Raw genomic sequence first — 22,862 nt, 5'->3', positions numbered from 1 at the left:
TAAGCAGAAAATACTTTAAAAAGCATAATAAATTCAGGGCAGATACATTATTTATTATATTGTAACAAATTAAGAAATGCATTTAGTACATTAAACCTAAACAAATTATTTGAAAATAATAAATAAATATGGAGCCTGACCGTTTTTGCCAGATAGCTACTGAGGAGGTTCATCAATTGCTGAGTCATCTACAAACTCGGTATTATGTAATGCTGACCCCATTCTCAAAAGTATCAACGATATATTACAAAACTAAACTTCTTGTCCATAATTTTACAATCTACAATAATAAATCAAACAAAGGCTGGTGCTTTTTATGGAGCGAGGTTGATGGAGGATTAAATGCAAGTGAGTTTGCTTCTATAATTGTTAAGGTCCTTGAATAACACGCAGATAAAGATAAAACTATCATCTTATACTCAGATGGCTGCACCTATCAAAATATGAACGTTCAACTCTCAAACGCCATCATAAATTTGGTCAAACTTAAATTTTTTTACCATTATTAAAAAAATATCTCGAAAAAGGCCACACTCAGATATGGAGGTTAGGTTAGGTATATGCACGCCGCCATAGAAAATATGAAGAGAAGAAAAAACATCATATCAATTCCTTTCGATTACGTTGAAATTTGTGCGACAGCCAACAAGACCAATCCTTATGAAGCTACCTACTTGCACTATGGCTTCTTCAAAGATATGGAAGACCCCAAACTAGAAACTTACAAATCAATCAGAGCTGGAAGAAAAGCAGGAGAACCTTGCGTGGTAGATATAAGGCAAATTAATTACTCTTTGGATGGTCAAATTAAAGTGAAATTGCGCCATAGAGACAAAGATACAATCATATTACCTACTAGGCTCTCAAAGTAGAAACCAGTGGAGTTGGATAAACTGACACCGTTATAACGAGTGATTTTTTTGCTGGTATTGTTTTGGCAACACTGTTTTTGACAGATCTCGCTTGAATCGTGTCTTGTTTCATTGTCAAACTTGTTCAGTTTGGTCTATAATTTAATCATGAATCGACTTACGGACTATCAAAATTCATGCTTGGTTAAGAGAGTGCATCGCGCACTTCTTCCAATTTATGGACAATTTGATCGGCCTACTGAGGGAACTAACCCGAAGATCCTGACTAAATTTCGAACCCAGTTTACCATATTGGACATTAAACCACTAGCACGCAAACGTACAGTGAGGACCGAAGAAAAGATTGCGGCTGTATCCGCCAGTGTTACTGATGACTGTGAAATGTCGATTCGCCGCCGTTCACAGCAATTGGGCTTCTGTTACTCCACTACGTGGAAAATTTTGCGAAATGATTTCGGTGTAAGACCTCATAAGATACGGCTGGTGCAAGAATTGAAGCCACACGATCTCCCACAACGTCTAACATTTGGTGAATGTTCCACTTTTTTATTAAAAAATTGTGTTCAGCGACGAAGTTCATTTCTGGTTGAATGGATATGTCAACAAGCATAATTGCGGCATCCGGAGTGAAGACTAGCCAGAAGCATTGTAAGAGCTACCAATGCATCCCGAAAAAGTCAATGTTTGATGTGGATTATGGGCCGGTGGCATCATCGGGGCTTACCTCTTCAAAAGCGACAATGGTCGGAATATTACTGTGAATGGCGAGCGCTACTGTGTGATTATTGACGATTTTTTTGTCCAAAATGGAAGAATTGGACATGCCTGACATGAAGTTTTAACAAGACGGTGCCACATGCCACACAGCATATGAAACAATGGCCGAATTGATAGCCGCCTTCGGTGAACAGTTCAACTCATGTTTGGAGCTCGTCAATTGGCTGTCTAGATCGTGTGATTTAACGCCTTTGGAATATTTCTTGTGGGGCCATGTTAAGGCTAATGATAAACCAGCAACGATTGACGCACTGTAAGCCAATATTGAAGCATTTATTTTTTTCAAAATCAAATCATATAACCCTTAAAAAATCACTGATTATAATTCAGAAATACCAATAACAAAACGGAAGTACAGCGATTTGCAAGAGCCGAAGCTTACAATTGACTCTACATATTACCATTTTTACGACTCTTTCCCGCACTTATAAAAATCAAAGAAATGAACCTACTTAGTCACAATTAGATTAAGAAAAAGCAAACTCCGTACTAAACTAAGTTTTAATTCAATATAAGATACTAGTAACTGCTTAAAACTTATGGAAAAATTTAACTAGAAAATAGCTTAAATCCCTCAGGTACAACATGAGTTTTGGAAAATGTCTTAACACCAAAAAGATCATAAAGGAGACAAAAAACAACTTTTTTGATAATAGATGGGCATAAGTACATAAGTTGTCATAAGATAAAAAAGGAACAAAAATTCTCAAAATGTTTTTTTTCTCTCCTGACAATTTGTGGTTTTGGATTTCAGACATTTGCAGATTAAGGTATCGCTATGTAAGGTGTTCTATTGTACAGATGTTTCTTTTAATGTTCTTATTATTAGGCAATAAAGCCTTTTTTATTACGAGTGATTTTTTTGATTAACCACGTACCTCAATAGTAAGTAAACGATTGGCGCGTTTCAAGAAGAAATGAGGACGGAGTAAAAATTTTTCATTTTTAAAAATCTGCGCTATTATGAGTGCTAGAGACGCGCGCTAATTTGCGATATGTATAGAAATGTTTCAAGTTTTTGAAAATCATTCATTACAATAAAAGATTTTTAAATTTACAGAGATAATAACAAACCATATTTTTGTTCGTTGGAATCCACGGATTGCCATATTTCTATATCTTACGGCGTACCCAATCATTTAAAAATTTATTCTGATATCGTTTTCAGATCCATTGGCTGAATTTAAAAAAAAATTGCTTTTTTTATTTTCTATTTTCAAATAGTGTTTTTCGGTGCCACTTTAGTTATGATTTTTTCCCCTGAAGTTGTAATATAATCCGTTCCTGAGATATGGCCGACGCTCTTGGTTGGGCGTCGGCCATATGGATATATTCAATATTTATTTATAGACCATTGTGAATTAGGTTCTTTTAAATTTTGCATGATATGGGGCTCTAAATTACAATCACTGCACGATGTCAATTTTTTAGAACTATTTTTCCTTAAATGATGTATTAAGTGGGAATTTTTGGAACCGTTGGCGATATTCATAATAAACACACTGTTCACACAACCACTACACCAACACTCTTAATTACACTGCCTGACGCGAATTTCGATAACCAAGTTATCATCTTGTTTCTTAAACTTTAAACGCGTTTTTCTCGAAACTAATTTTTTTGAAGTTGTTAACATATCTCAAGTTCTACCCGACCGATTCCTTTGAAATTTGGTGGAAATCTTTTTTATATATCACTACCGCGTCTGCCTTGGATTTTAAAACATTCGAATTGGAGTTTTTGAAAAAATTTGAAAAGAGAAAAAAAAAATTGATATTTCAGGTCGACGCCATTTTGTGATTTTTTTGGTTAAGGTCAATGCTACAGCGACATCTTTAGAGATTAAGAATTTTTAACATTTTTTTGTTCTAGATCACTACAAGCGGTAGAATCATGTCAACCACGGTGCACCGTTTTTTTCAACCCCCCACTTTACCGGCCTGTAATTTACTGAAGTTCAGAGTAAATAAATACCATATAAAAAAATGGATACCGATAATGCTTTTCATTGTTTTAATTAGTTTCAAGAATGCCTAAAATTTAGGCTTCTAAAACCAGAATATCCCCTTAATTCTCTGATGCGCCACACAGTGTATTTGTGAGTGTAGCAGTAGTTGAACAAAAAGGGTGTTTATTTTAAATGAGGTATAAGCTCTAGACTTAATCGGTCTAGAAATTAACCAAGAGGAAACCATGAAGATAGCAACACAAGACTAAAGAGGAATGGACCATATAAGGACACAGAAATACGTATTACACAGACGTTTTAAGAAAGAATAAAAGAGAGAATACAAAAATTATATCTAACATTTGTAAGAAATAAAAAATTAGTGAAAAATTGGTAAAAAAGAACAAACAAAAAATATATAAACCATTGATAAGACCAGTGATTGCGCATGCCATGGAAACAACTCTCTTAAATAAAAAGGAAGAGGAAGACCTGGGAGATATGTAACAGCACAAAGACTAAATTGGGCAGGACACATCATGAGAAGGAAACTTACAGAAATTGCTGTGAGGATTACTATGGCCTAGAGGCAGAGGCAGACCAAGAAATGCCCGAAGAAATCAAATTGAAGAAGATACCAGATTCCTAGAAATACTGGACTGGAAAGCCAAATGCAAAAACAGAAAAGAATGGAGAAAGCTGACAAATGAAGCTAAGATCAACAAAAAACAATAACAAAAGAACAAGGGGAGTAATCTACCCCAATAAAGGGATATGTAGGCGCCCCAAGCGCTAGCCATAATCCAAGAGATTAAACAGCATGATAATGAATAAGATAAATGAAATATTGAATAGAGAAATTAACAGTATTTATTGAAAAAATTAAATGATTTTCTCAAATATATACATTTATATACAATAAGAAATGTAAACAATTTTCAACAGAATCATATATAAGGAATTTAGACCCTGCCTTATAAATTGATGTAACCAATGTGTGTTTGTTTAATTATAAATATTTGAATTTGAAAATTCCAAAATTTTTATTCGGTACCCTTTCATTGTAAACTTCCTGCTGAATCTTCATTTACACCCAGCTTCCCTGATTTGAATCTTCCTTGTAAATTAATAACAATAAGGTAGTTCAAACATTTTCCAATGTCACATATCACATATTTGCTTAGTTTATACAAACTGTTCGTTACTGCTGGCAGATAGATCTAGTAGTCTCCAAGCTGCTCTGGGGTCAGGCTCTGTTGCTGATCTACAAAGTACCCATACATAATTCACTCTCATTACTTTGTCTGGATCACCTTCAACTATGCTACCAGCTGCATCTCGAATTGCCATTACTTGTTGAGAAGTAAAGGAGATTATCAAAACTGGTCCCTGTTCCATTACTTTACCCATCACTAAATCTACATGATCAATATCAAGTATTTTTGATTCAATTCTATATCCCTTTTTATATGCTTCTTTGATAGGTACTGCAAAGAGATTGAAGGGGCCCTCATGGCACCAATCTTTCAAGATTTCTAAATCTCCTCTTGTCATGGCTTCAAGAATATTTGGAATTATATCAGTCTCGCATTGTTTTAAAAATCGTTTTGTATCGAATGTTGGATCTATCTTACAGATTTCTGTCAAAGTCTCAGACAGTTCAGTTTTTTGGAACAGTCCTCCCATGATATCGCCAACTTTTTCTGTTAGCATTCTCGAAGCACGTATAATTGGATTTTCACTTTCATCATATTTTAATTTCCAATCCATAACTTTGTGTACATAGGGATTATTTTCTTTAAAGTTTTGCCATGATTCATAGAATTTTGAGTCTTTGTGGAGTTCTATTCCAGTAGCATCCGTATTGGGTTCATAATATTTTTGATGTACCACTGCACTAGTTTCAGTTCGTTTTCTCAACTTTTTGGGGCTGACGTAAACTCTACCTAAAATAAATTGAAAACAAAGTTAGCTACACAGTGTTAGAAAATATTTTTGAGAACAGAAATATCAATATAAAATCGCTAACCAGCCTAATTCCAATAATATACCAATTGGAATTTTGAAAACAAATTATTGATTTTTTTATGTATTTTAAAACTTTATTATTAATAATATTGATATTCAATGCAAAAAACTCAAAAACCTTTTTTTTTTCAATTAATTATAAGCAATTAAAAATTGATGAAATTAGAAAAAAATCACGTGCCTCTATACACTCCATGATTGGTCATCATAGTTATGACGCCATAATGTTATAGCTATTTAATAACAGTACAGCCTTTATGGCTAATACACGTTACTAAACAATAATATCTAAAATTTATTGCTAAAAAATGAGTTGTTAGTTGGTTCCGATTAGCCATGTGTGGTAAAGGATTTATTTAGGCAAAGTTTGATAATATTCCTGATGTTGATATATTTATGATAACCAATGTTTTAAAAAATGACGTTCGGTTTAATTCTGCTGAAGTTCGATGTGCCAAGGCATCAAGGTAAGTCTGTTAAAAAATAATACAATAAATGGAAATATCCAAGTTTTTATTCTCCGTTGTATTACATATAATTATTTATTTCATAAATTGTAGAGAATCGCGAGAGAGTTATGGTGATAAGCAATAATAATCTTTAAAAATATTTTGTCAGGAGTTGTTTTTGTAGTATTTATAAATAAAGATACAAAACATAAGTGATAACTTGTGAGGTTTGACATTTACAATATAAATTTTAATATTTCCCTCCCTTTTGCTCAATTTTATAATCAAAGTACTTTTTTCCCGTTAATTATCATTTTTTTTGAGAAAATGTCCATGTTACCCTATTTTGGACCCATAGAAACACATGGTTTCGACTAAAGCTCATGAAATAATGACTGGACTATATTAAAATGTGATGCTTTGTTCAAAATGAAGATTTTTTGTTCATCAGCACTTGATTTATTATTCCTGAGTTTATAGAAAAAATTAAATGTTTTTAATCCTTCAAAGACCAACATGTCACTCAATGGATGGTCTAACATTCATAATGAACTGATAATTTGTGCAACAATTACTACTGAAAATAGACTGTCAAATAAAATATGAATCCATTGTAACAAATACTACAACAAACATGTCACGCATAATTATAGAAGAAAAAAGATTCAAAAAACAAAAACATAATAACATATGGATGTTCTGCCCATATTTTGAACCTCTTGGGAAAAGATTTGGAAATAAAAGACATTAAGGGAACAAATTGTTAAATATTTCCGAAATAATCTTTTGCCAGAGCAAATTTCAGCCAAGGAAGAGGGAAAACCTTAGTTCTGCCAAGATATGTACGTTGGAACACTATCACTGACTGTGTTTAGTGAGATTTGCTAGTCAAATATGCGAAGAAAACCAAAGAGAAATTGATACCAATACTTGCAGCATGGAGTTGCGAGCTGTTGAATACTACCTGAATCTTTTAAAACCTGTGGCAATTGCCTTGGATAATTTGCCAAGGAAGAAAACCACTCTTTCTGATGTAGTAGAACAATGGATCATTTGAAAATCTACAGTTATCCCCTGAAAAAATACGCATTTTTCTGCATCGATATAAGGAAGATTCAACTAATTCATCTAAAAATTCGTATAGTTTAAAAGAGCACAAAAAATCTTGAAAACGATGTAGAAATGTACAAAGTGAGCTGCTGCCATTCAATGCCCAGTTGGAGTCAGTTAGAAATTAATTAATTCATTCAGAAAATAACATCAGAACTCTCCAGCATTGACTTGTGAAAAGCAGATGAAAAAGAATCTCTATAGGAGAAATTGAAAACATTTACATAAATAAATAACATATTTAAGTGATGACAAGAGAGCAAATAGGAAAAGAATATGCCCAAACAGAAAAGGATCTTGTACGTGAGCAAAAAGCAGAGGAAATTCTATTAGAAAAACTTTGGTGATAAAAGTTTCAAATAACTTAGAGGCGCCTAAATGGCCAATCCTAGATTTCGAATACAACTATGTCTCACTTTGGATGAGCGTATGGATCAAAAACAGGTTGAAATTTAGGGAAGCCTTACCTACAAGAAAATACAACTTCAGCTTACAGAGAATGTGGGAAAAGCTTGATAAGCTACAGTTAAAATTAGAAGTGAAGAAAATGAAAATATACATAAGTAAATGATTATATTTTCAAAAAGTGCCCAATAAAAGAATTGTTGGCCCCTCATCTTCAATCAAGTTCTTCAAAGAAAATTGAAAATAATTTGTTTTTCTGTTCTTTTGCGATGTTATTTTTTAACTGTTGAGTATTTTGACTATTTCTTAGATAGATATTATGAAAGGTAAATAATATAACTGCTTGTGTGAATTAAAAGAGGAAGATGTAACAAATTTATGGTTTGATTTTAAATATAATTTTTTTTAATATCAAAAATAAAAAAAATAAATATACTATCTACAAACCTTCTATACTGGTATTGTCTATTTCCTGTTTAACAGCTCTAGTTGCTTGAGATATACTTTGAAATGCCCCAGTTTTACTGATTTCTTGAGCTGTTTCACTTAATTTATGAGTGGTTTTACCAACTTCTTCAGTAAACTTTCCTGCTTTTTTAGCAAAATCAGATTTACTAGCTTCGTCTATTACTCCTTTAAGTTTCTGTTTAACAGAGCCTAAACTGTCTTTAAATACTTCACTACCTTTACTGGCCTCTTTCTCTACAGATTCGAATTTTTGGCGGGCAGCTTTTAATGCATCACTTTGTTCTAATTTTTGAGCCTCTTCCCGAAATTTTTTTAACGATTCTTTCATCTCTTTATTTTTCGACATTTCCTCTTTGAAATTTTCATAAAGTCGACCAATAAAAGAAGACCTCTTAGCGGGTTGTTGGGAATACTGCCGAAACTAAATATGAATTACATTAGTACTAAATCAGATATTAAACATTAGAGAAAACTTACCCCATTGTTAATAAAAACTCTAAATGAAATTCTGTGGAATCCGTACATCTTCAATTATGTATATTATTTGTTCGTCACGTTCTTAACATTCATAACCTTAAAAATAGATAATTCTAAATATTTATCTTTCTTTTTTGCGATGTTATATCGTGATAGAAGATGAAATTGGCCAGTAAATAAAGGCTTATGTATGAGTTATACAAAAAAATTATTTTTGTGACATTTTCATTGACCGGACTGACATGCGACTTCAAATTGAAAAGGTTTTATAGGTTAGGTTGACTTATTTATTACATAACATTTAATAGTACACCCGAACAGTTAGTGTACAACTGTAAATTGACGTGTAATTACTCTGGTGAATAAAACAAACAAATCTATACTTCTGACTTATCTTTTGTTTTTCACTCAAATTATAACAGCTGATAACTTAGTGTATATAAGGTCCACTGGATAGCTTTGACGAAAAGTTTTAAATTAGTTTCTTGTTATGTTATTTGTGTTTTATATCTAATTAATTAATGAAGACTAAGAAATGTTATCAAAACTAAAAAGTATACCCAAACTAGGTTTGTATAGCAAATTGCAATTTCAATAACACACATTTCATATGAATACTTTTCAGGGTTATTGTATGTTATAGTTTGACCCATGGATTAACCTTTGCACTTTTACTAATACACTCGAGTTACATAGGTTCTACAATTTTTATTTACGTTTTAGCAAAACAGGTGCATCTTCGGGTGAAAGAATATTCACAAATTACAACTCACTATACAGTACATCCAAGGGAAAAAGATCCAAGATGGAAGGGTATGTATTTGTTTATATATATTTCCAAATTATTTATTATAAATAGTCATCAAAGTTGGCGGTCGCTTTTTAATTGAGTATTGTAACCAAGCCAATTTAGAAATGAGATATTCTGAACAAAAAATAGGAAATACCTTCAAATTTCTTGTGTTTTTTATTGAACAGTGTATTCTAGCATAAGCTTATTCACAAGTTAATATAAATATTATAATTGGTAAAAGTTTCACAAGCAATATGTTTTAAGAGTACTATTATAGTTAGTATCTGTTTATATCAATTATGTGTAGATTATTTTTTTGATAAATGGTGACTTAAAATTAATTATTTCAATGTAAAAGGTGAAAAGGATGAAATTTGTAATCAAAATATTTAAAAAAGTGTTCAGTAATTCTATCTATTTGTCAGAGTCAAGTAAGTATATAAATAATATAAAAATTTGATGTTTCAACCTGTTGAGGTCTTTATCAAAATATGACTTACTTGACTCTGACAAATATATTTATATTAAAATTTGGAGCTGTAAATTTTATTAAATTATTTAGGTCTTTTTTATCATTGATAGCTTTCTCGTTCTTATCAATATGAACTTTTCCCTGTATTTGATTCTTTTTCAAGAATTTTCCAATCTTCATAATTCAGCATATGTTTTTTTGATATCGTGGTTTATTAAAGCAGTTTAATTTTTTTATCGTATTGATGACCTTTTAGTCTATTTTCTAAATACTGAGATGTCTGCCCTATGTAGACACAATCAATATAAGATATTTGAAGTTATTCCACATCAATTCAACCAAAAAATAATAATTTGTTCCCCAAACACTTTACCTTCTCATGAAAATTGCTACTTTTGTTCTATCTTCAGATATGAATAAAACCACCAAATTTTGAATTTTTATCTCGCAGACTTTTTGACTTGTGGCTCTTTAAAGTTTTGTGGTTTCTCAATTTCCGAGCCTTTGGTGTTTAATTTGCCACACTCTTACAACAAAAACGTATTTTTAGATGTCAACATGGAGAGGTTCACAGACGAGACAGATATACTTATAGTAGGGGGTGGACCAGCAGGTATGAGTGCTGCTATTCGAGCAAAGCAGCTTGCAGAAAAAGATGGCAAAGAACTCCGTGTATGTTTGGTAGAGAAAGCTTCTGAAGTAGGTGGGCATATATTATCTGGAGCTGTGATACAACCATCAGGATTAAACGAATTAATACCAGATTGGAAAGAAAAAGGAGCTCCACTTAATACTCCAGTAACCGAAGATAAATTTGGATTTTTAACTGAAACTAGCAGATTCAATATTCCCATTTTCAAAGGTAATCGTTGGTTATCTAATTTTAATTTCAAATGTGACTTATATTAATAGAGTAATCTTGCCATTTTGAAATTGTGGCTACACTGCATATAATTTAGCTAAAATAAGATTAATTTGTTCATATTATTTCCTTTTGATGTGTATGTTGAAAGAAAAAAAATTTACAATAATTTCTGAATTACTGCTTGAAGAAATTCGGACTACTAGAAGATCTACTAAGATCAAGTGCCTGTGATGCAACTGTTTTGAAACAAAGGTTGCAAACCAGTTGATCTTGCAACAGTATTGCATGTTTACGACTTGTAATCAGTTTTAAATCAGTTGGTGCAGCAGGCAACGCAGAGTACAGAGAGAATATTCATCCATCCATACTTAAGTCAAAATGTGAACTCTAGACTGTTCGTAGCAGCACAAAAACTGTCTCAGACAGATAGAACGTTTATAGTCGAATGTCGATAAAAAGTCGTTTTTCCACTTCTTCCACAAATTTGAGGTTTAGTTCTTGATCACTCATATTGAAAAAATAAATGAAAATGTGATAATCAAATCAATCAACACCTGCAATGTAACTGCGACTGTGGAATCATGGTCACGTACAACCGATTGCATACTAGTTTCATTCATGTCACCTCGTGTGTGGCTCCCAGTTTTTGATTTTTTTTTAGCTGCTTCCAAGGAACCAAACGATCAATTCTTATGTTTACTGTCGACAATGAATGGAACTGGATGAAGCAATCGAAGAAAAACGGCCAGAATTGTCAAATCGGAAAGGTTTTGTGTTGCACAATGATAATGCAAGACCCCACACAACTTTGGCAACTCGTGGGAGACTATTGGAGCTTGTCTGTGAAATGATGCCACATTCCTCGTTCAGCCCTGATCTGGCACTTCCGATTACCGTTTATTTCGAAGTTTGCACAATTTTTTGAATGGTCAAACTTTCACAAATGACAATGACCCTCAATCGCATCTGGTTCAGTTTTTTGCTGATAAGGTCCAGAAATTTTATGAGCGCGGAGTCATGAAGCTGAAAGATGGCAAAAGGTCATTGAGCAAAATGGAAAATATATAATAGATTAAAAACTATTCTTTGTTAAAAAAAATTTATACTACAAAACTGAAATTACTTTGTCAACAACCCAATATATTGGAGTCACCATTAATGAATATCGATTGTAAAAATAACAATATTTCAAATTGAAGGCAGATATTTCATGGACATTCAAGGTTAAAAATGATGAGAAAATAAAAAATATACACATCCGGAATAAAAAAGTTCGTGAAGAATTTTTTATTTACTTGGTTGAAATCGAGACACATGCACACAACCTAGCAGCTTGACGGGTCACTGATCGTTTTTATGTTATGTACGATGTTATAAGAAAACAAATGAGACAAAGAATTATGTCTACCAGAGTTTTAAATCTCGGTAAAAAAGGTGTGTAACTTCTGTAACAACGTTTCCCCCACTCCCTTATGCCCTGAAAATTAAAATAAAAATTCAAAAATCTGTTTCCATGTTGCATTTAATAAATAGACAAAATCGATAAATACCTTAAAATTTGTGTTTTCAATTTAAATGAGTCACGTTATTTCTGCAAAAATATACTATATCTAAAAAGGATATTCTTAGTTTGCAATTTTTTTATTGTTTTCTCCGAAGTTATAACAATTTAATTTTTTTTTATTTCCTCCGAAATTATAACAATTTCATTTTTTTATGATAATAGTTGTATAACATAACACATCAGTTTTTTGATTGGGTGCATTTGAATTATAACATGCTAAAATAAATTATTTTTTATTTGCTGTATGATCCTTTTTAAACTGTACTGCAAAAAGGAACAATTTAGCACCTTATATTCTTCCTATAGTCTAAATTTTAAAGTTCAATAGGTTTTCATGACACTTGAGTAAATCTCATTGTAATCTTTTGGCCCCTCTTCCTCTAATATTATTCAATTGTAAAACTACTTATTTTACTAGGATTACCAATGGACAATCATGGCAATTACATAGTTCGTTTGGGCCACGTTGTAAGATGGTTGGGAGAACAAGCAGAAGCATTAGGGGTTGAAATATATCCTGGATATGCAGCTTCTGAAATTTTGTATCATCCAGATGGTAGTGTCAAAGGAATTGCTACAAATGATGTTGGTATTGCAAAAGACGGAAGTCCAAAGGAAAGTTTCGAACGAGGTATGGAACTACATGCTAAATGTACGATTTTTGCTGAAGGTTGCCATGGACATCTATCAAAACAAATTATCAAGAAATTTAATCTTAGGAGCAATTCCGAAGCTCAAACTTATGGAATAGGTAAGACTTGTAATATTCGACAACAAATCCAAGAATAATTTTCTTGAAATGATCTCTGTACATTCACTATAAGTGTCTTATTGATTATTTTTTATGATAGAATTATTTCAATCTTAATATTTTTTAATAGCTTCCGATAATTGATTTGTAGGACTAAAAGAATTGTGGGAAATTGACCCTTCTAAACACAAACCTGGGAGAGTAGAACACACGTTTGGCTGGCCATTAGATATTCATACTTACGGTGGTTCATTTCTCTATCATCTCAATGAATCTACACCAATGATAGCCGTCGGCTTTGTAGTTGGACTTGATTATAGTAATCCATACCTAAGTCCTTTTAAAGAATTCCAGAGGTTTAAGCATCATCCGTCTGTAAAAGGATACTTTGAGGGAGGTAACAGAATAGCTTACGGTGCTAGGGCACTTGTCGAAGGTGGACTCCAAAGTCTACCTAAACTGACTTTTCCTGGAGGATGTTTGATTGGAGATTCTGCAGGTGAGTACTAATTGTTTAGTATCAAATAATTTTCAAAACTCCCTAAGATTGAAAGGGAAGTGTATTTTATATTCAACCACCCTCTATACCAGAAGTGGGGAACCTACGGCCTCTTTGAGTTTTTTGTGTGGCCTTTATAAAAGATAGTTCTAATACTAATTATTATATAATTATATATTACGACAATTTGAAATATAATAGAATTACATAAAGCCAATATGTATATAAGTTTCAGTTGACTACTTGTGGTAATAGCCAATTGTATGTCCAAAAGTTAGAACTGCACCCAGTACAAAATGGTAATAGGCATTAACCGTAGCACATGTCAACATGTCACGTAGTTGGCGAATAGTGGCAACCTACAGTAAATTGTACGTGCTTATAGCAGTTAAAGGCCGTTTGACATGATGCAAGGCAACATTCAAAGAATTGCAAGCAATTTATTGTAAGGTCAATATAACAGTATCTCTTGCCATTACGTCATGGTTGCCACTAGTCAAAATTCCATAAGTAAAACTTGACAATTTCCCAACCTCACATTTTATTTAGTATTTGTGTGCAGTTAAGAAATTAAAATAACAATGCTAGGTAAAGTAACCAAGGAAAAAAGAGTCAGTGCATCACTAGCAATTATTATATCGTCTGTACCTTGCTTCTGGAGTCTAATGGACATAAAAGACCACCCAGACGATGGTGGCCATACCCTAGCTGGATAGAACAAGGAGGAACATGAGTTGCACGAATTTCAAATTTTTTGACAAACCTCTTATACTACTTTAAAAAATTGATTGATTTAACTTTTGCAGACAAAGTCAAATAAGACACTAACTAAGAGATTAAAAAAATATTTTATATTGTAATTTTGCGATTTTGTACATCATTGTAATATTTTATTTATTATATATAATTTTACAAAAGTCACTTTCGTAGGCAAATCAGCTTATTATTTGTAGGATTTATCAACGTACCGAAAGTAAAAGGCACTCACAATGCAATGAAAAGTGGAATGTTGGCAGCAGAGAGTGTTTATGAAGCAATAAATAGTGAAAAACAACAAACTGAAGGATTTGAACCAAAAACATATGGAGATAATTTGAAGAATAGTTGGATTTGGAAGGAATTGAGACAGGTTAGAAATATTAGACCTAGTTTCCACAATAGGTTCGGATTATATGGAGGATTGATACATAGTGGAATTTCTATTGTTCTTGGTGGTAGGGAACCATGGACATTAAAACACGGAGGTAAGAGAAAAGTAAGAGTTTTCAGTATTTATTGTATCATGTTAATGTTTTTAATAAATAAGCTCATTATATTTTACGTTCAGTTCGAAATTTACCTCTGTAGTGGAAATTGTATTTGTTCGATTTTATTGTCTACGTTGATAAATACATATAGTCTAGTCAACAAGTTCAAAATTTCAAAAAATAAAGATAAACGTTCTACAAATAGGAGCAGTAGCTCATTGGATTCGGAATCACTCCTAGAAAAATGTATTGTGGTGCAAGTAAAAAATTGCAAATTTTATTAACAAAATAAGGTATTTAGTTTTTCATTAATTACTCGAAAAATTTCAATATCTAAGCAATTTTGCAAAATGCTCGTTAAAGAGAAGGAAATTTTCAATAAAAAAGTTCCAAAACTCCATCTCCAGTATTTATAATTTTAATTTGATGTTGAATATAACGCTTCGCATGGCCATTACGGCATTCGCCCGCCGCCACTAAAAGAGAGTTCATCAAAAATATTATTTATAACATAAAATATCATTTTAAAAATATGAAAAAATTCTTGAAAGGATAGAGTCTCGTTGGAAAAAAAGTTAAGCCAGGGAGTTACAAAAAAAAATTGGTTCCGTTAGACCGGCACTAGATTGTTTAATTTTTTGGAAAAAAAATGAAACACTGCGCTCATGCCTCGTGGTCTGGAAAATAAAATTTGGTCCTGTGGACAATGTGGCATGAATGTATTTCCTCGGAAAAATCGTGTTTATTCGTGTCCGCGCCGACGAGTTTTTAGCCGGTATTCGGTTCTCAGTTTAATGGTGATCACTACGACATTAACTATTTGCAAAAGTTGTGCGCTATGGACTCCTATGAGAAAGATCAACAACGACTTCAGTAATTATGGGACGAGCTTATGTCTGACAAGGATATAACAGCTGATAATGATCTATATGCAGATAATGGTTTATCAGATAAATATATTCCTGATGAAGGAAGTCAATCAGAAATAGTAGTAGAGCAACATCGAAAACGGTTGAAAAATAAGACACTTTCACATAAAGAACAAACCACAGGAACCAGTATATCGTTCAATCGAGTGAACATTAGTGAAGATAATCCATCTGATCTGGCTGAGACCGTTAGTTTATTCAATGTTGTTTTTCTACAAAAGTATATAATCATAAAGTAACTAACTAAGAGAGGATCAATGATTATAGGAGGCAGCTTAACCAAAATCGAGGCAGATATAGGCTGCAGCTGCCTAACTCTGCCTCGATTTTAGTCTATCTCAGTCCTCTGTTAGTTATTTACTTTATGATGTAATAAATTGTTTTTTTAGATACATCTCTAAGAATTGAGGCCGTTATTGCCGAATTTCAAAATGATTCTGGTAACAACTCTAAACCGGAAGAAGAATCCAGTCAGTAGATAGTTCCAATTTGGAAAGATTTCCCTTCAATGAGAAAGTTGAAACCTTTTTGATAAAGAATTCGTGGATTTTTTCAAGTTATTTCTAACTGACGATATTATAAGCTATATAGTTTATGAGACAAATACTAACCAAAAAAGACAATCCCAAAAATTTAAATTCAAGTCTTGGAAACCTACAGAAAGAAATTGAAAAATTTTTCAGAGTTATTATTTTGATGGGTCTACTAAAAGAACCAAAACTACGAGATTACTGGAGTACAAATCATCTTTTTGAAAACGATTATAAAAACATATGACTCGAAACCAGTTTGAACAGCTAGTGTCCATGCTTCATTTCAATAACAACGAGACTGCCACCGAAAAAGGCGATTAGAATTTGATAAACTTCATAAAATAACTCCCTTGTTACAGAAACTCACTGAATGGTTTCAAGTTATTACTAACCCCTTAAAAAAATATTTGTATTGATGAGATGATAGTTTCGTTTTAGACATCTAAAATTTAAACAGTACATTAAAAACAAAAAACAAATTTGTAATAAAACTGTTCAAAAATTGTGGACTAAAATGAATTAAAGGCTTTTATTGCTTTTTCAGACCAACTAAAAGCATCTCAATCTTTGAGACGGGGTATAAAGTGGTACCGAAAATTAGCATTGGAACTTTTATTCGGTTCTGCAAAAGTAAATGCTTTTCTTGTTTATAGGTTAACCAAAATAAAATATCAATAACCGAATTCAAAAAGCAAGTAGTTCTAAAGCTAATTGATATTGAAAGTAAAAGTGACACAAGTTTGCGGGGTAATGAAGATTTCGAACCTCATATTTTGAATAAATCTAAAAAAATAGATGTCTGATGTGTTACGCGAAAATCAAGGAACAACGTGGTAGAAAAGAAGCTCAAAACAGGTCATCTAAATCCAAAAATCAGTGTAGTATTTGTAAACATAACTATTGCGTGTCTTGTTTTGTTGAGGAACATAAGGCTAACTGTATAAACTAAAATGTTTTTTATCAATAAATCTTTTTTTAGAACTTAGTAGTAAGTTTATATTAGCCTCCGACCGGTAATAATAAACTTTTTCCACATATTTCGTTATATTTTTACTATCCCTAGCTTACAAGGCTATACCTTATACAAAAGAATTCTTGAACTAATATCTGATATAATGTCTAATCATAACAGGATATTCTAAATGTACAAGATGGTTATCACCAATTAGAACTATAATGAAAATTATAAAATCTTTCAGAGATTAAAATTTTTTTCTTTTAGATCCTGATCATAAAAGACTAAAACCTGCCAAAGAGTGCAAACCAATCGATTACCCAAAACCAGATGGTAAAATCAGTTTTGATCTTCTCACCTCTGTTGCACTTACTGGTACTAATCACGAAGGTGATCAACCTGCACATCTAACACTTTTGGATGATGATGTTCCTGTGAAAGTTAATCTTGCTAATTATGACGGTCCAGAAGGAAGATTTTGTCCTGCAGGTATATATAGTTTTCAACAAGAGCTTCTATTTTTAGTTTTAGAAATTTAGAATAATAGAAAAAACTGAAAATTGTAATGAAATAGAATATGTTACTCTACAGTTTGTGCAGGTTAAAAAATTGATGCAAGTCATAGAACAAGTATACGGTCATATATTTGACCAATGTTGGCATAATTTCAAACTAATCATTGTGGAATTGAAATACAATATGTACCTTTACAGTTCATACAGTTTCAAAGTTGGTGCAAGTCATAGAACAAGACGTATAAGGTCATATATTTGACCAACTTTATCATAATTTCAAAATAGTCATTGTGGAATTGAAATACAATATGTAACTTTACAGTTCATACAATTTAAAATTTGGTGCAAGTCATAGAACGAGTATAAGGTCATATATTTAACCAATGTTTAATTTATTTAATTTAAAAGAAAAAGCCTTGATTACAAAATTGCAACACATTTAAAGATTGAGTAATAGGATTAGAAAAAAATATTTTTTCGCAAATACATAGAGACTTAAATTATGAAGAAATGTATTTGATGAGAGTAATGATGTAAATGGTTATGCACAATTAGTAGTTTTTGATCAGTATATAATGAAAAAAGAGTGAATAAAACAGTTTTGATGAATTTTCTAATATTCATTGGTAGAATGATTTAATGTTTTTATGTGACATCACTTTTAATGAACGGAATAAAAAACTTCAAGGGTGGGAACTAATTGTTTTAATGATGTTCAAAAAATATAAAAATATTTATCACTACACTTGATATCTTTACCAAAGATTTTGAAATAAAAAAACATTTTCAAAATACAATTGTTTTTGGAAACACTGTTGACATTCAAGAAAATGGAATAAAAATTATTCAATGATTATGCTAGAAATAAGTCAATTTAAAAAGTGGGAAAAGATATTTAATTTATGTGGTTAGGATAAATTTCAAAACAGTGTAGTATGGAAAACAAAATTTGAAGACTTGATTTTGGAAGTGGAAAGGAAAATGTGCAGATAATATTGATCCCACTGTAAAAAATGAAAATATATTAAATGTATAGGATTCGTTACCAAATAATTTTATGTCAATGAAGAAACTTTCAAATGCTCTTTTAACGATGTTTGAGGCCACATATTTGTGTGAAAAATTGTTTTTATCAATGAAGTTTGTGAAATCTTCAAACAGAAATGAATATTAATAAAATTATTGATAGAAATATTAATAATATTTCTATCAACGTCACTTTGAATATTGAATACATAAGTATTCGAAAGCTCGGAAAATATATTAAAATTAGTCTAGCTTGGTGTTTCATTTCCCTATAAGAATATTGCTGGCAAAAAATTCGTTACATATATATATATATATATATATATATATATATATATATATATATATATATATATATATATATATGTAACGAATATGTATTTTAATAATTTCTTTATTCCTTCTTACCCACCAGCTAGATTTTTCAAATGGTTCGCCTGACTGACCTATACATTCAGTAGATTTCTATATCAATGCCACTTTAGATTCTAATAAGAATGTTTTTTTTCAGGAGTTTACGAATACGTTCCTTTGGAGTCGGGTGAAGGTATGAAATTGCAAATAAACGCTCAAAATTGCATACATTGCAAAACTTGCGACATCAAGGATCCAACACAAAATATCAACTGGGTCGTACCAGAAGGTGGCGGTGGACCGGCATACAATGGAATGTAAAATATAAGAACGAGTTAGAATAAACTAAAAGTAAATCATATTCATATATCAGCATAATTTTATTTGAATATTTTGGAAAGGTATATTTTGAATAATGCTGCTATAGAGAATATGATGGTGTATAGTGTAGTTATACATAACAAAATAACTGTCAAGACTTTTCAAAATCTTTTATTCCTAAAACTGGTACTTCCTTAGCTTCCATTTCAATCTATTATTGGGAAATAAAGTGCACCAATATAATATTAGGTAATAAAAAATGTCACAAATGTAGTATCAAAATTGGTTCATTCCAAGTGCAGTAAAGATGACACAGTCAGTTCTGAAATTACTACTAGTAAGGTGAAAAAAGAAATAGGAATAAATAGAGAGCATAAGTCTAGAAAATCGAGGAAACTGTATAAAGGATGTAAGGATAGCAAACTAGCGCTATGCATCCACGAACAAAAGGAATTGGAATTCTAGGTCAAAGACATTTCCCTCTATATTTTCTCGCACGCCCTTGATTTCTTTATGTATTTCCGTCCCCACTTTCCTCGTATCTTCTGTTTTTGTTGTATTTGTAGTTTCAAGACCAAAAAGTGTTGTGTTCGCATCTGCTCCTCGATACGATTGGACGTCTTGACAAAAAATTGACAAAAAGAAGCCACATTTTGCAGAAACCATAAAGCTGCTCTTCTACAATATCAAATCAATAATGAATTGAATAATTGTTTTTAATTATAAACATGTAATTTTAATAGAATGGAGCACATGTTCATTATCACAGGTTAGTTGGACATTATTTTAGTTCAGTGACGGATTAGTTTAAGAATATTTGTAATTTAGTATTGAGTTATCTTTAGTTCCTTATCACATTTTAAAAGAATAAAAATCAAACATGCATTTTGCTAAAGCCTTTTTTCACAAATAATTATCATTTTCATGGATCACGGAAAGGCTTGGATTCAATAAAAGGCATTTGGACATCTTTTCTGGCAAGTTTATTGAAATTTTCATTGCTTTTGTTTAATATTCCAACAGAAACCCAGACTAAAAAGACTCTTGCTATTTTTTAGAATTTTGTATCAATGACATAGGAGCTCATATGCTGTTATAATACTTTATGGGGTACTTTTCAACTATCATGGTGCAGTGATAGTTTTTAAAATGAACAGTCTGTTCCAAAATATTTTGTATCTCAACTTCAATGAACATTGGGTTCTTATTTATGGAATAAACATTAATAGATATATCTGTAAAAAATACAAACTCGCTATAATTTTTATAAAATTTGTATTTTATTATTATTCTATAATTTTATATATACATTTTCATTTGTTTTTATAATATTGAATTATAAAATGAAATTTTACATGGTGTATGTTTATTCAATTGTAAATCTGAGAGAAAGATGGAATAAATTTATTTTTGAAGTACGAGCTTATCACTGTTTGCAATTTACAACTTTCAGACATTATTGTCAGTTTGCAGGTGGTAATAAGTCAAGACTAAATATCTTGGAACGATAATTAACAATATTGCATGTGATAATGTGTTATCACACACAGCTAAAAATATTTCTTTAGATTATTTTGGAAAGTCTTGTTATAGAATCGCCTGATTGATGATAGGCAATTTCACTAATAACTTTAAATTTTAAATAGAGGAATGTGAAATATTTCAATAAGATCTTTTTTGATAATTATTTTTACACAATTTAATTGTATGTAAATATTACGGCAAGTGTTTCATTTGAAATATACAACTGATGTTATTTTTTACATTTCTCATTTAATGTACATATCTAGTAATTGTTATTGTTTAAACTATTTATAAAGAAAGAGATAGTAAGACCTTGCTTAACATTGTTTAGTTTAGCGATCTTTTATTTTATCCTGGGGATTATCTGAAATTGTGTGCAACTAGGTAATTGTGTTTCTTTTTCGGTGCTGAACGGGCGCATTTTCATCATATGAAACATTTATTGACATTATTGTAAGTATAAACATCATGGGTGATATTGAAAAACAAGAAAAGAAGCAACTAGAATAAGCATCAATCTCAAAACTAGAAGAATTTTTAATTACATTCATGAAGAGGTAGTCGAAGATGGTTTAATAGATTTAAAAATCAAAATAATCTTCACAACATAAATATTACAAGGGAAGCAGCAAGTGGTAATACGAAAGTGGCGGCTGAATTCCCAGCAACAGTGAAAACAATCATTGAACAAGGAAACTATCCTCCATCCGAACATTTCTATCCCTTAGATATCCCAAAAGAAATGAAAACCAAGATTTAAAGCTGCGAAAAATCGCTTCTACTGGATGATAACCCAAACGGAGACTTCAAAGTAAAACCACTATTAGCTTACCAATCCCAAACCCAAAAGCGATGAAAGACATATCTTCCTAAATCAACTTAACATGTAATTTGGGAGTCTAATAAAAAATGATCGATAAATAAGAAAATGTTCCCTTATTGATTCACTGAACATTTCTGCCCGTCTGCTGAACATTATTGAAAAACTTGAACAAAGAACACTACTATTAATTGATATTGCACCAAGCCACTCAACAAATTTATCAGACTTAACAACATGCATTCCGGTCGAAGTAATTTTCTTGTTGCTAAACCCAACTGCCTTTATTCAACCAATGGACCAATGAATGCTGTAGAAACCATAAACCTTTCTTGGAGAACATTTGGCCAGATTTAGTAAGAGCGAAGACATTGGACACTCTGTCGATATAGATGAAATAGTGAAATTAGCAAAACAAATCGGTTAGATGAGATAATATGGAAAACGTCGAAGAAGTAGTTCAAGTTCAATTAGTATTTCTAATGATGAGGTCAAGGAATTAACTGAACAAGAAGAAAACGAAAATATTGATACCAGTGGTTGCGAAGAAGAATAAAAAGTACTTCCAATGGCGTTTATAAAAAGGAGTTTGACCACTATAACTGAAATTATTGGCCAATTTGTTCAAAATTTCAACAATTCAAATGCAAGATGGGGTATTATAGATGCTTTATCCACTTATCAACAAATTCTAACAGAACGCAAACTACATTAGATATCTTGTTAAGATAGCCTCGTTCAGCGCTGTTTCGTATTATGTTCTTAATTTACTTTAATGGAACGTAATCTACGCGTTAAGCGGGACCTTACATTTTTGTACTATACTACATTGTTATTGATGGGAAATATATATTTACATACAATACAAGTTTAATTTAAACCTTTTACCTACCAAAAACCGTTTATAGTTTTATAACAAAAGTGACCTCGAGAAAAACCTGGAAATTATTTACAAAGTGGCGGCTAGAGGGCGTAATTAATACCAAAAATTATCAAATGAATAATTACAAATTTTGCCTAATTAAGATGCATTTTAACTATGATTATCTTATTCTTCAAGAAATTCAGCATATATTTGATTTTACAAGTTTTAGTCTATTCTATATCTTCAAATAAGAGGTGGGGGGAAGCGGGAGCTTTATTATGAAAAAACGCTGTAA

The 22,862-nt window shown here is 31.5% G+C and overlaps 2 protein-coding genes across 2 annotated transcripts; one reads left to right on the top strand and one right to left on the bottom strand.

Moving 5' to 3' along the window:
• Positions 1–4,449: 4,449 nt before the first annotated feature.
• On the bottom strand, positions 4,450–8,835 carry LOC130893911 (mitochondrial import inner membrane translocase subunit TIM44). Its single transcript, XM_057800360.1, has 3 exons — positions 8,535–8,835; positions 8,037–8,478; positions 4,450–5,543 (listed from the first exon to the last, which is right to left on the bottom strand). The coding sequence occupies exons 1-3, from the start codon at positions 8,580–8,582 to the stop codon at positions 4,783–4,785; spliced, it is 1,251 nt and encodes a 416-aa protein (XP_057656343.1). The 5' UTR covers positions 8,583–8,835; the 3' UTR covers positions 4,450–4,782.
• Positions 8,836–8,862: 27 nt separating this feature from the next.
• Positions 8,863–22,570, top strand: LOC130893910 (electron transfer flavoprotein-ubiquinone oxidoreductase, mitochondrial). The gene is made up of 8 exons (XM_057800359.1): positions 8,863–9,103; positions 9,258–9,347; positions 10,350–10,661; positions 12,647–12,979; positions 13,131–13,478; positions 14,432–14,722; positions 17,410–17,631; positions 19,195–22,570. The coding sequence occupies exons 1-8, from the start codon at positions 9,070–9,072 to the stop codon at positions 19,356–19,358; spliced, it is 1,794 nt and encodes a 597-aa protein (XP_057656342.1). The 5' UTR covers positions 8,863–9,069; the 3' UTR covers positions 19,359–22,570.
• Positions 22,571–22,862: the final 292 nt, after the last annotated feature.

Source organism: Diorhabda carinulata, chromosome 5, assembly GCF_026250575.1.
Source record: "Diorhabda carinulata isolate Delta chromosome 5, icDioCari1.1, whole genome shotgun sequence".
NCBI lineage: Eukaryota > Metazoa > Arthropoda > Insecta > Coleoptera > Chrysomelidae > Diorhabda > Diorhabda carinulata.
This window is presented reverse-complemented; position numbering and strand designations above follow the sequence as displayed.

What these genes read in the sequence shown, in the direction of transcription:
- LOC130893911 (XM_057800360.1), bottom strand. Translation starts at nt 8,582, where the DNA reads ATGTACGGATTCCACAGAATTTCATTTAGAGTTTTTATTAACAATGGG. An exon ending in GAGTTTTTATTAACAATGGG is followed by an intron (nt 8,479 to 8,534) that starts GTAAGTTTTCTC and finishes ATTCATATTTAG; the next exon opens with TTTCGGCAGTATTCCCAACA. An exon ending in AGACAATACCAGTATAGAAG is followed by an intron (nt 5,544 to 8,036) that starts GTTTGTAGATAG and finishes AATTTATTTTAG; the next exon opens with GTAGAGTTTACGTCAGCCCC.
- LOC130893910 (XM_057800359.1), top strand. Translation starts at nt 9,070, where the DNA reads ATGTTATCAAAACTAAAAAGTATACCCAAACTAG. An exon ending in CAATATTCCCATTTTCAAAG is followed by an intron (nt 10,662 to 12,646) that starts GTAATCGTTGGT and finishes TTATTTTACTAG; the next exon opens with GATTACCAATGGACAATCAT. An exon ending in AGCTCAAACTTATGGAATAG is followed by an intron (nt 12,980 to 13,130) that starts GTAAGACTTGTA and finishes ATTGATTTGTAG; the next exon opens with GACTAAAAGAATTGTGGGAA.